The following is a 13,256-nucleotide window of genomic DNA, read 5'->3' as shown; positions in this document are numbered from 1 at the left end:
AATATGTTTGACATATAAATATTGAAATAAAATTTTAGGTTCTCAAGTCAACAAATATGAAAACATCAAAGTCTATGAATTATTATTTAGTTATGTCTATGAGTTAAAATGTTTATTGTTGTCATTACTCCTAATTTATTATATGAGACTAAAACGGAGAAAAACACACAAAAGATGGCAAAATAGAAGATGGCTCGTTAGAAGCCATCAATCAATCAACAGAGAAAACAGCAAGAAGAATGAAAATCTGTTTCAAGAATTAAAAACTGATGAAGACATGTTTGTCAAATGTGTCAAAATGAATGTTCAACATTTTAACAAGTTATCAACCATGCTAAGACCTTATTTGATAAAAAAAACTAAGAAAGCTCTGTCTCCGGAACACAGGTTAATAATAACATTAAGGTAAATATAGTTTATTAGTAAAAAATTGTTTGATGTAATTACTTCTTAAATTTTTAATAATGTTTAAAAATCATTGTTAGAAAAAAAATGTTTTACGAAATTATAAACTATATAGCAAAAATTGTGATACATTTTTCAGATATCTTGCAACAGGGAATTCAATAGCAAGTATTGCATTTTTTTCGAGTTGGGCAGTCAATTGTTAGACAGTTAATGAAAGAAGTGTGTCTAGTTATTGTTAATACATTACAGCCTCTATATTTAGCATGTCCAACTGAAGAACAGTGGAAGAATATTGCTGTTTTCTCTGTTGATTAATTGGTCTCACGAGCCATCTTCTATTTTGCCATCTTTTGTGTGTTTTTCTCCGTTTTAGTCTCATATAATAAATTAAAAGTAATGACAACAATAAACATTTTAACTCATAGACATAACTAAATAATAATTCATAGACTTTGATGTTTTCATATTTGTTGACTTGAGAACCTAAAATTTTATTTCGATATTTATATGTCAAACATATTCTATACGTAGTGTTGGGAAGAGGTTATAATGCAATGTTTATAATTTTGTACAGATACATTTAACAGTTTAATAAAATTAATATATGCTCAATATACACATTTCTAATTATAACTGTAAAGATAAATTAATATTGTTTCTTTACTTCTTGTTCAATAATCTAATTTAATTACCTTTGTCACAGAACCTTTATGTTCTTTCGTAACGTAACGTAACGTAAAATTTTCGTGCGTTGGCGTACGTTCAGCTTACGTCTCACGTAACGTAAGGTTGTCACGTAAGATGGCGTAAGGAGCTATGGCAATGTTCGTGCGCTGGCCCTAAGGGCTATCGCACACAATTGACATAACTGCATATGCATAGACCGTATGTACCAATGAGCATCGAGTATTAAGTCGCCATATTGGTGTTCGATGCTTAATATTCGATGCTCATTGGTCCATACGATCTTATGCTATGCATATGCAGTTATGTCAATTTGTGTGCGATAGCCCTTACCATCAGGGGGGAGCGTCTCGATTGACCACGGTACGATTAGTCACAATCAACCGATGAAAAGAATTATCTAGTGAATTACTAGGTCGAATTAATCATTACAATCTGTGTCCAATCATATCGTGGTCAATCGGGTCCCACCCCCTTCAGGGTAGCGATCATGAATCTTTCACGTAAACTTCATTTTCATTTTTCACTTTTCACTGTAAGTTATTTCACATGAAAAGTGAACAATGAAAATGTGGAAAGCAATATTTATGTAATATATATTATTAAAATTAAAATGTAATTGCAATATACACAATGTAATATATAACACATTAATAAGTATTATACAACGTAAATTTATAGTTATAATATAATATAATAATACAATATGAGTAAATTTAATAAATGAGATCAACGTTAACCGTGAAAGGTGAATTCTCAAAACGTGAAATATTTCACGTGAACTTTCAGTTTGCTCGTATATGTTCTTCTTTACATGTAAATTGTGTAAGTTTCCATGAAAATTTTGAAGCATCAAGCGATGTGGTTTAAATTTGAAAAATAATGTAATATCACACTTGCATATTATGTACAAAGTGAGTAGAATTTCTTATAGTGACTTTAATTTTTATGGTTATACGACAATTGGCATTTGACATAAGAATCCTACGTCCATTAAAAATGAACAACGAAAGCCGATTGAAGCGTGATGATGTATAGGCAGTGAAAGTATTCCGACAAAGTTTGTAAAGTTAAGATACGTATGCATCAGAAAGTTAAAATGTAATATATTATAAATTGTATATAATAAGTAAAATGTAAGTTTATTTTATGTATTTATTGTATGTATTTTATGTATTATTTTATATGAAATATATATTTTCTGCAGATTTATAATTTTAATATTAATAGAATTTTACCTTTTTATAATTTATCCTAAAGTAATCTCAGATAATAAGATTTCCAAGGGACGTTCTAAAGACATCACTATATCTTAAAAACATGCTGAAAAAATTCTAAAGATGTTCATTGCAAATTGGTGTTGTCTAAAGTATATTATAATATTTGTTTTACTTACAAATTCACGTTGATCTCATTTATTAAATTTACTCATATTGTATTATTATATTATATTATAACTATAAATTTAAGTTGTATAATACTTATTAATGTGTTATATATTACATTGTGTATTTAAATCTTTCATTTTTCACGAGTTTAGTGAAGGTTTTCATCTTTCACGAGTTTATTATAAAATTTTCACTTTTCACGAGTTCACTAGGGGAAAAGATTCATGATCGCTATTCAGCTAAAACCGGCCTATGGCCCCTCTCCTTCTTGGGAGCGGTGCACTTGGACACGGTGCATTTGGACACAGCTAATCACAGCACCGTGTGATTAAAGACATTTGTAGGGTCCCTTGGAACAGCGACTTGTGATTGGACTGTGTCCAATTGCCCCGTGTCCAACTGATATACACCCCTCCTTCTTCTCTCTCGTAAACATCGAAACAAATTTAGTAACATTGAAGTAAAAAACTATCGATATATATTATAGTAGAGAGTAGTAGAGGAATTAATCGATTTGCAAAAATATCGGAAAAATAATCGATTATTTGTACAAAAAGCATCGATTCTCAAATCATCGATCGATAATTGCCCATCCCTACTAGTTAGTATATAGAAGTCTGTGGGCATATGATGTGAGTTGCTTGGAGCCATTTATGTTAAGAGAGAAAAAGAGAGAAACTACATAACCTAAGATCATAATAATAACAACGGACGCATCGTGACAAACTTTTTGTTATCAAATATTGCGAAGTCACATTCGGGCACAGTTTTGTGACGCTCCGTGCGCTGTATTGTAATGTGGGAGACGTGAATTTATACAAACTAATGTGACAGAATGGGCGATATACGAGCTGGTCTTGAAGAATTAAAACTGGATGGTGCTCTCTTTGCCAATGTTAAATACTACGTCAGCGGGGAAGGCGATCCCAAGGTTTGTTCGTTTCCCGTGTTTTTGTTTGCGATAGATAAATAAGCAACCACGACTTCGCTGTTGTAGCGATCATTCAACATTGTCGAACTCTGATTTTCAGTCATTTATTTTGTTATCAATAATATTCTGTACTACTAGTGAAAGATTATAACTTGAAATATACTACTTTATATAATCGTTACTGTTGTATTAAAAGACTTTGTCACAGAAAATTAAAAAGATTTTTGATTAATTTTGTTTATTGTAGTGACTCTTTAAAACACAACATTAAAATATACTCATATGTTAAATAATAATGAAGTTTTTACTTTATATGAACATACAAGTTCTAGTATAAATATTTCAAGTGATCAGTAATTCTTGTATTTGCAGCTTTTTTCTTCCTATCATGATTATTATCATTAATTATGTACAATATTTTTAAATATTATTTACAGATTATAAATTTGCTACAAGAAGGTGGTGCCGAAAGTTCCAATTATTTTGGCGACTATGTAACACATCTAATAGCAGGCTACGAAGCATCAGAAAATGATATTTCTGCAGCAAAGGATATATATGACATTCCAGCAGTTACACACAACTGGATTTTATATTCTAGCAAGTGCAATAAGCTTCTGCCGTATCCTTTTTATTAACTTATATTAATACTTATTATACTTATAATGAAAAGTTAATGTAACTTTTATATATTTTTTTCATATAATATGTATTTCCCTATTGTTACTGAACAGAACACAATATTTCTCACCAGAGGAGAATCAATTATTCTCAAATATACGTGCCTGCATATCCCAAGTAAGTCGAGCTGATAGTAAATCACTGTGGGCAATGTTAACCTTGCAAGGTGGTAAATGTCAGCTACATTTGGACAGATATTGCACTCATTTGATCACTGGCAAAGCAAGTGGCGTTAAGTATGAAACTGCCATGAGACATCATATACATATTGTAACACCTGATTGGATAATAGAATGTTGCAAAAAGGGTACTGTCATTAGTGGAATAGAGTATCACCCTAGATTATTAGTGTACCCATCTCCAAATAGCTCAACAGCCATGATCACTGGATTTATGGATGAGGATCCTGATAACAGCACTGCACAAGAAGAGCAGGTCAGAACTAAAGCTATGTTGGAACAACTCAAGCAACGCATGCCATGGAATCAGCCAAGCCCACCCTTATCATCGAATGCTGCACATAATTTTGGTGCAACTAATGCAGTAAGCATTTCTTATTCAACGACTGGACAAAATACTGTAAATATTCAGCCGCAGCAGCAGCAGCATCTTCCACGACCGATTTCTTCGACTAGTTTAAACACTTCCACGATCGCTCCAGTAGTCTCAGACCAAAATGTTATTAGTCAAGCAGCGGGTTGGCTTCCACAGGGATCTCAACAAAACAATATTTCTCAAATGAAAGCTATGCCATCGCAAATACAACAACAAGAATTATCGACGCAACAAATAAATATTCAACATCAATTGATACAACATCAGCAATTAACATCGCAGCAACACCAATTAACGCAACAACAGCAAATCACACAACATCAACAATTACAACAGCAATCATACAACCAACAACTTCTGAATCAGCAAGCATCATCTCAATTACCATCTCAGCAACAGCAATTGATTGGACAACAATCAATGGTTGCACAACAACAGTTAAATTCACAATTACCGCAGCACCAGCTGACTTCGCAACAACAACAGTTATTAACATCCCAACAGAAACCATTAAATCAACATCAAATTATTCAGCAACAACAAATAAACCAACAACAGTTGGCACAACAACCACATTTGGCGCAACAGCAGCAGCAAGTACAATTAGCAGCTCAGCAACAACAGCAGCAACAAATAGTGCTTCAGCAACAGCAACTGTCTTCTCAACCACAGCAAATCGCAGGTCAACATCAATTGGCCCAACAAGCACAGCAACTTACTCCCGAGCAGAGACAACTCATATTGCTGCAACAGCAACAGCAGAAAATACAACAAATCTCACAGCAGTTGCAACAATCCGCGCCACAGAGCTCTCAACAATTTGTCATACGAGAGGGTCAGTTGCAACAACAACCACAGAGCCAACCATTGATCGGACCGAATCAACAAGGATTCATCGTGCAGCGGGATTCGCAATGGCAGCAACAGCAGTATTTGCAACTACAGAGACAGCAACAGCAACAGCAAATCGGTCCACAGCGACCCGGAGGACAGTGGTCAGCATTGAGAACCATTCGCGAAGATCAACAATCGTCTCAACAACCCAGACAATTAATTCAATTAGATGCGCAGACACATCAACAATTACAACAGATGGATCCGCTGCAGCGAGCTCAGTTTATCCAGAAAATTCAAAAACAAAAAAATCTGATATTGCAAAGACAAATGCAAAACCGTCAGGCGCAACAAGGTCCACATATTGCCGTCATAAGAAATCCGGTAAGTACCGGTAAGCCGGTACAACCGGGCAGTCTGCAATGGGTCCAACAAGCCCGACCACATATGATGGGACCGCAAATCGCGCAAACCTCCAGTCAAAAACCTGTACATCCTGGAGTTCAACCACCGGCATTGGCACCAATAAATTCGTCCAATCAAGTGATTGTGCCTGCCGGACAAAACATTCAGGGTCCACAAGCAGGACAAACATTCCAACAAGGACAACCTTTGACACCTCAACAAATTATACACATGCAGAAACAGCAGCAAGTGGCTCGATTACAATTTCAACATTTGCAACAACAACAGCAGCAGCAGCAGCAAGGCGCACAGCAAGAACCGCCATTAACGTCATTATCGAGTAACACGCAGATACCACCGGATCAGCAATTAGTAGTAAATGCCAAGACAAAAACTGCGCTAGCCAATATGTTGACCAACAGATTGCAAGGCGGTACTACCGAGGGTAGCGCGGCAGGACAGTTAAGACTAATGACCGCGCAACACAGAGCTCCACCTCCTCCCTCGCAGGATCCGCAGCTTTTGGCTGCTTATCAGAGAAGAACCGCGGGAAATATAACAAACGGCGCACCATCAGGAGCACCTATGAAAATGCAATACGGACCGGTTATGCAACAACCAAAAGCACAGTTCTACGGTCATAATCCAAACCTGAAACGTATGCATTTATCAGATTTGTGTTTGATTGTAATATGTAACACACAAGTTACAATTGTTATCACTATGTTGTCATTTCTATAAGAAAATTACGAAATATATATATATAGGACGTCTCTGATTCAACGCATATATCTGCTCATGTGCAGCTTATCAAACTGAATGAGAACATCCTTTACTATTTTGTAAACACCACAATAATTATTAATGTATTAACAAAAAAAAAAAAGATTGGTAAATTAGCGCGCATAATACGGTAAAACGAGCTAATTAATTTAAAGAGACATGTCTTCGGCATGTCGATTATTCCCTAGCAACGATAAATATTGACTGACAGCGAAAAACGAAGTAACGTTGCTAGCAGAAAACGATAGTTCTATAGCTGCGTTCGGGAAGACGTCATTTAGCGCTATAAGTGTGCTCTGCTCTTGTTTGTTCCTGAAAATTGAACAAGGACAAAGGATGCTCATAGCGCTAAATAGCGTTTCCCCGAACGCAACTAGTATCATATACTTGATCTTGGATCGCTCGCTTATATTTGCCTTTTCCAGCAAATCAGGAAATTAATTCAAAACGTCTCTTCAGCCTTATAGAACTCACCACACCGCAGCACGTGCACTAACTTGTCTATTTTCTCTAATTAAGATTAGAATTAAAATTTTTATTATTTTCTCAATAATTACAATAATTACTGTGATCTTTATTTGCAAAATGTTACAGGATTTTCTCGTTTGGTTTGACGAACGTTATCTGTAGGCGTATGCGTTACGTCAAACGTTCTATATGTATATGTGTACATGTATATGTATACACATATAGGATGTTCAGTGTAACAATTAAACAACAATTAAAATATTTATTAAAAATACTTATATAAAATATTTAATTATAGTACTTATTTGTATTTATAAATTATGATATTTATAGAAAATAATCGGTCTCAGATTTACAATTATAAAACAAGAAAAAACTATAATAACTCGTTTTGTGTGGATAGAAAGAAATATGTTCATCGTAAGTAGTTCTTCTTAAAACTAAGACTAAGTTTTATCTAAAATATGTTTTCGAAATAGCAAAGCTTTAGAGATAATCATGTGAAAAGATTAAAATGGTACATTCCGTATAAACAAAACTAAATTTTAAAAATTTTATGTAACATTGATTTTTTTAATGAAAAAATTTCCTTTCTATTTTTTATTATAAGTGATAATTCGCATAAAACAAATTACTATTTATTTTACGATTTTTTTCTTAAACTGTTGAAAATGTCTAAAAAATTATGCAGATTGTTATACTAAACATGCTGTGTGTGAGTGTGTAAATGCGCGCGTGTGTGTACATATATATACAAGTTGTTCCAGATTTGTCTCCACAATCTCGAAATATTAATTAAAAAAGATTGGCCACGATCAATGATCACACACAATATGGTAAATGAGCAGTAGTGCGATGTGTGCTGCCATGTGCTTATATATTAGGTCAAATTAAACAAAAAAGCCCTTTTTCATTTTACAAAAAACCAGTTTAGTGATTAATGAAAGAACATTGTTACATACAATTGTGCGTGATAATGCACATTTTTCTTTAATTAATATCTAAAAATCTATGTGAAAAATTTGAAATCATTTGAAAAAGTCATAGAAGACTTTTTTGTTCAGTTTGATCTAATGTATAAGTATACAACGACAGACAGCGCCACTACAGCTTCATCTACCATATCGTGTGCAATCATTCACCAATCTTCTTTAATTGATTATTCTTGATCATTATTACGATTTTTGCAAAACAATATTGGACTTTTTTATTCATCTCAATCCGCTCTACGTGTCGTAAACTATTTTGGGACAACTTGTGTACAGGATATCTGATGCAACATAAAACACTACGTATAAAAGCACATCAACCTTTGCACAAGAACATAGAATTTTTCAAATAATTACATAAAATTTCGAGATATTAAAAAAAAGAAGATTGGTAAACTAATGCACGCGATGAAAATGTAATAACTGAAATGTAACTATTTTTTAGCGATACACTCGCGATACGTCAAAGAACAATTGTCTCTACTCCGCTTGCAACCTTATTCTGCTTTCCTTGTCAACCGATATCTATTCTAAGAGACAGTCGCATTTTAACCATTTTCGATAAGATCTTGTGCTTATGGAGCCTGGTAAAAAAAGTTGATAGAGAACGATAGAATAAAATTATATCGTTCTATCATTTTCTATCATTTTGAATATGGATTTTGGTTCGTGAATTCACAAACGTGAATAGTATTCTATCGTATACGATAGAATTTTATTCTATTATTCTCTACTTTTTTTTAGCAGGGTAAAAACCCACAACATCGCGTATTCTGGTTTATTACTCTGTTTTCATTATTATCTTAGAATTTTATGTGATTGTTTGCAAAATGCCAGAGATCGTGCTCAGGTTGACGTGCTCTTGTTCATCAAATCAGGTTGATTTGGTCTTGTATTGCTTATGTCAGATCCCTTATATGTATGTATATGTATGCTTACACACATATATACATATGAATATATGTATTTATCTGTACTATTTATGTTACTAATATTACAAATAAAACTTTAATTACTACTTTATATTACTAATAAAATATATCTATATTTTCAGTGCCGCCAGATCTGTTTCTGTTAGGATGTATTTTTGTCATCGTCGAGTACGATTTACAGCGTCCGAATGAAGTCTCGATTTGGAGACAAGTTATTGAGAGACATGGCGGTGAAGTGGAGCTGCAATATTGCAGTCGTGCAACCCACGTGTTAGCTATCACGCAGAAACATCCGGTTGTGGTGCAAGCATTACGCGAAGATAAACGTTGCGTCAGTGCACACTGGCTTTCCGACGTAGTTAGCAAGCTACAACTGTTACCGCCATGGCATGCTCTACATTTTCCGACACCTTTTAGCTTGACTGAACTTCCGTGTATTAAACAAATCATATCATTGTCTGGATTTGAAGGAGAGGAACGGGCGAAAGTCAAATATATGTTAGAAGCTTTAGGTGCGAAATACACGAACTATTTTTCCAGACACAACACTCTACTCGTTTGCAGAAGGTACCTGTTTATTATTATGTTATTTTAAATATACTTTTGATTAATTGGCAAAATCGTACTAACATTACGTCGTTTTTCCGAACTTGTATAGTAGTTGTTTTTTTCGAACTTGTTGTATAGTAGTTTACTATTTTATTAATCGGCGATCTAGATTATCAATCAAGTTGTATAATATAAAATAAGAGTAAAACTGCAGATTAGGGGACGCCTCGCCGATGACCTTGACTTTCATATATGTTATGGAGGACATGTCCCTGTAACATTTAAAAAGTTGTAAGTGTCGGTCACTCTTCATTAAAAAATTATGAACAAAAGTAGTTTCAAAAATATGACCAATCTACAACTGTTCGAGAAACTGCCGAGGTGGAAACCGTGTGTTACGTTCAGTTGTATACGCGCACACATACACACACGCGCGCTCGCCCGGGTGTGTGTGTGTGTGTGCATGTATGTGTATGAGATGTCTATATATAATATATACATTCATACAATCATACATACATACAATCGGAAAATTACAGTCCAAATAATCAACTTTTTTTGTTAATATTTTTATAATAAACAAAGACCGCCGTTTTAAACCTTCAGAATGTTACTCAAGAGAATAACTTCTATCAGATATGTGAAGGTCAAGGTCATCGGCGAGGTGTCCTCTAATCTGGAGTTTTACCAAAATAAGTATATATGTCATAATTAATTTTAGACCAGACGGACAAAAATACAAAAAGGCACGTGAGTGGCAAATCAGCGTTGTAAACGCACAGTGGCTGACAGATGTGCTTTGTGGACAAATGAATGCTTTGCATCAACTCGAGGGTCCAAAGTACCAACAGTTTAGTCTCAGTAACCCTTTCAGACTAGATTATTCATTAGTGCCTCATCTCATGGGTATATAATAAACATTTTATATGTTAATCAGATGATTATAAAAATCAGTACATTTTAAATTGTACTATCATTACATGTAAAATTAAGTAGTTTTTTAAATGTAATTTGTTCTTTTTTGTAGGTGCTTGGAAACATCCAATAAATATTAATCAAGAATCATATGATAAAGTACAACAAGTTGGCCAGGGTCCAAATTCGATCAGAAAATACAAAAAACCGCGATTGGATGGTTCACTATTGAATAAAGATCCGCATCTCTTAGGCTTGGATGAACCAATTGTTGTTAGCAATCCTGATCCTCCTCCACCCGATAAACAACCAAGAATATTATTCTCCGGCATAAATCCTAAAAAGCATGCAAAGGTACTAATTTCATATTTTATATATAGTTATAGTTTTAACAATCTACGAACTTCAATATCACTTGTGTGTATATACTTTATAATAAATTCTTTTAATATGTTTTCTCTCAGAGGATTCGAGAACTAGGAGGAGCTTTGGCCGCTAGCTGGCGAGACGCCACTCATCTCGTGATGTCGGCACCGTTACGAACAGTAAAATTATTGTGCTGTTTATCACGATGTAAATTTATTGTCACTCTGCAGTGGTTGCTTGATTGCTCTGTAAGAAACACTTTCCTGGACGAAAGCGCATATATGCTTGGCGACTCAGAATTCGAGAAGAACTTTAATTGCAATATCGAAAAAGCTTTAGCGAGTCCCAATCGAGGAACAGTACTTAAGGTAACAGATTAATGTGTATAATAATATATATTTCTTATATTGCAGTATAACACGTTATAATTTGGTTTTATATTTTTATTCTGCCAAATAGGGTAAAATATTTTATGTAACACCAAGTGTTGTACCATCTCCTTCAGCGATCGCGGAAATTATAGAAAGTGCAGGAGGTGCGATGGACAAAACACGTAGATCACTTGCGCAGATACAAGAAATGAATACCGGAAAATTAAATTATATTATTGTGACCCATGAAAATGATCTTCATCTTCTTTCTGATGTCTTGCATGCAAACATGAGTAAGTAATTACGTACTAACTTTCGGTTAATTTTTTGTCATTTTTTATTGAAAATTAGATGTAATTAAATTTTAAGTACAATAACTCCTTCTAAAGAATTAAGAATTGTATTAAGAATTATAATTCTGTAATGGCTATATTTTTCTTTTTTTTAATTAGTTTTTTTTTAATATATATATATATATAATTCCATAGGTGTGTTTAGTGCAGAAATTATATTAGGTGCAGTCGCACGGCAATACTTCCAACTTGATGTGAATCAAGTTTAAAATATGCAGTAAACATCCTCTACTGTATTTTTATCTATGTCATGGGCCTACCAAGTTCTTAGTGAGTTATTTCTGAGGCGAAAATCTTTGCTTACTTTCTTCAATGGGACAATAAAAAAGCATAATTTTATGATACAAAAGCAAATTATTTTTCTACACATACACCCACGCCATCACTCCTTCAGTTACAATCTGTACTATCGAGAGTATGTATGCAATAAATTCAATATGTTTGATATTTAATGAGAAAAACTTTGTGACAATTAAAAATTACAAGAAATATAGTTTTCAGAAATATATAAATTATAAGCAATAAAAAAATTATAAGAAATATGAAGAGCTATAATTTCTAAAATAATTTCTGTATAATTTCTGAAGAGTTGTAGAGCTAGGTGAGCAAAAATGTCAAATCGTGGGACCTGGGACCTCTCACACTTAACCACTATTAAATAAAATGCAGATGTTTTAAATTAATAATATTTAAAAAAAGAACTAAGATTTCAATATAATAAATAAGTACATATATGTAAGTACTTTTATATATATATATATATATATATATATATATATATATATATATATATATATATATATATATATATTTATATATTTATATACAGGATATCTTAAAAATAAGGAAACTCTGAATATCTTTTTATAGTAAGGTTTTTCGATAAAACTTTCAAAACAAAAGTTGTGGGATTTCAAAAGCTGAATCTGATGGTGACTTTAACATTGATTTTAAGTTTGACCTTGAAGACCATTTCAAGGTCAACTTTATTTTTTCAAATAGAGCATGCATATTTTCATGACGGATTTAGAATCTACGCCAAAAGCTGCGAAGCTTTTGTCTGAAACATTTTTTTCAGAAAATGCTTCCTTTGATCTTAAAATGACCTTCAAACTTCACGGTTTTCCTTAAAAATATGGGAACAATGCCATCAGTGGTCGCGCAATAGTGGATGCTTTGACTTCGAAATGACCCCCGATTGTCATCCTGACTCAAGGATCAGAGTTCCTATTAAAAAAAATTAAGCTGACCTCGAAATTACTTTCAAGGTCAATTTTAAGGTCACCATCAGATTCAGCTTCTGAAATTCTACAACTTTTGTTTTGAGAGTTTTATTGAAAAACCTCACTATAAAAAGATATTCAGGGGTTCTCATATTTTTAATGGGATTTTTTTAATTAATTAAAATTTTTTTAATGGAAACCCTGACCCTTAGGTCAGGATGACCACCGGGATTAATTTCGAAGTCAAAGCATCCGCTATTGCGCGACTATTGATGGCATTGTTCCCATATTTTTAAGAAAAAACTGTGAAGTTTGAAAGTCATTTTAAGGTCAAAGGGAGTATTTTCTGAAAAAATGTTTCAGACAAAAGCTTCTCAGTTTTTGGCGTAGATTCTGAATCCGTCATGAAAATATGCATGTT

General features: G+C 33.4%; 1 protein-coding gene across 1 annotated transcript; it reads left to right on the top strand.

The window, feature by feature from the left end:
- The first annotated feature begins 3,026 nt into the window (after window positions 1–3,026).
- Window positions 3,027–11,956, top strand: LOC116852379 (PAX-interacting protein 1). The gene is made up of 9 exons (XM_032832661.1): window positions 3,027–3,411; window positions 3,849–4,033; window positions 4,146–6,544; window positions 9,181–9,625; window positions 10,329–10,513; window positions 10,635–10,876; window positions 10,987–11,256; window positions 11,348–11,552; window positions 11,748–11,956. Exons 1-9 carry the CDS (start codon window positions 3,316–3,318, stop codon window positions 11,819–11,821), a joined length of 4,101 nt encoding a protein of 1,366 aa, XP_032688552.1. The 5' UTR covers window positions 3,027–3,315; the 3' UTR covers window positions 11,822–11,956.
- The last annotated feature ends 1,300 nt before the right edge of the window (window positions 11,957–13,256 follow it).

Source organism: Odontomachus brunneus, unplaced genomic scaffold (assembly GCF_010583005.1).
Source record: "Odontomachus brunneus isolate Ranch 3 - 2012 unplaced genomic scaffold, Obru_v1 Obru_scaffold_220, whole genome shotgun sequence".
NCBI lineage: Eukaryota > Metazoa > Arthropoda > Insecta > Hymenoptera > Formicidae > Odontomachus > Odontomachus brunneus.
Note: the sequence above shows the minus strand (reverse complement) of the source record. Positions and strands in the feature narration are given on the sequence as shown.

Coding starts and splice junctions, on each gene's coding strand:
- LOC116852379 (XM_032832661.1), top strand. CDS start 3,316: ATGGGCGATATACGAGCTGGTCTTGAAGAATTAAAACTGGATGGTGCT. Junction 6,545..9,180: donor TCATAATCCAAACCTGAAAC/GTATGCATTTAT, acceptor CTATATTTTCAG/TGCCGCCAGATCTGTTTCTG. Junction 9,626..10,328: donor ACTCTACTCGTTTGCAGAAG/GTACCTGTTTAT, acceptor AATTAATTTTAG/ACCAGACGGACAAAAATACA.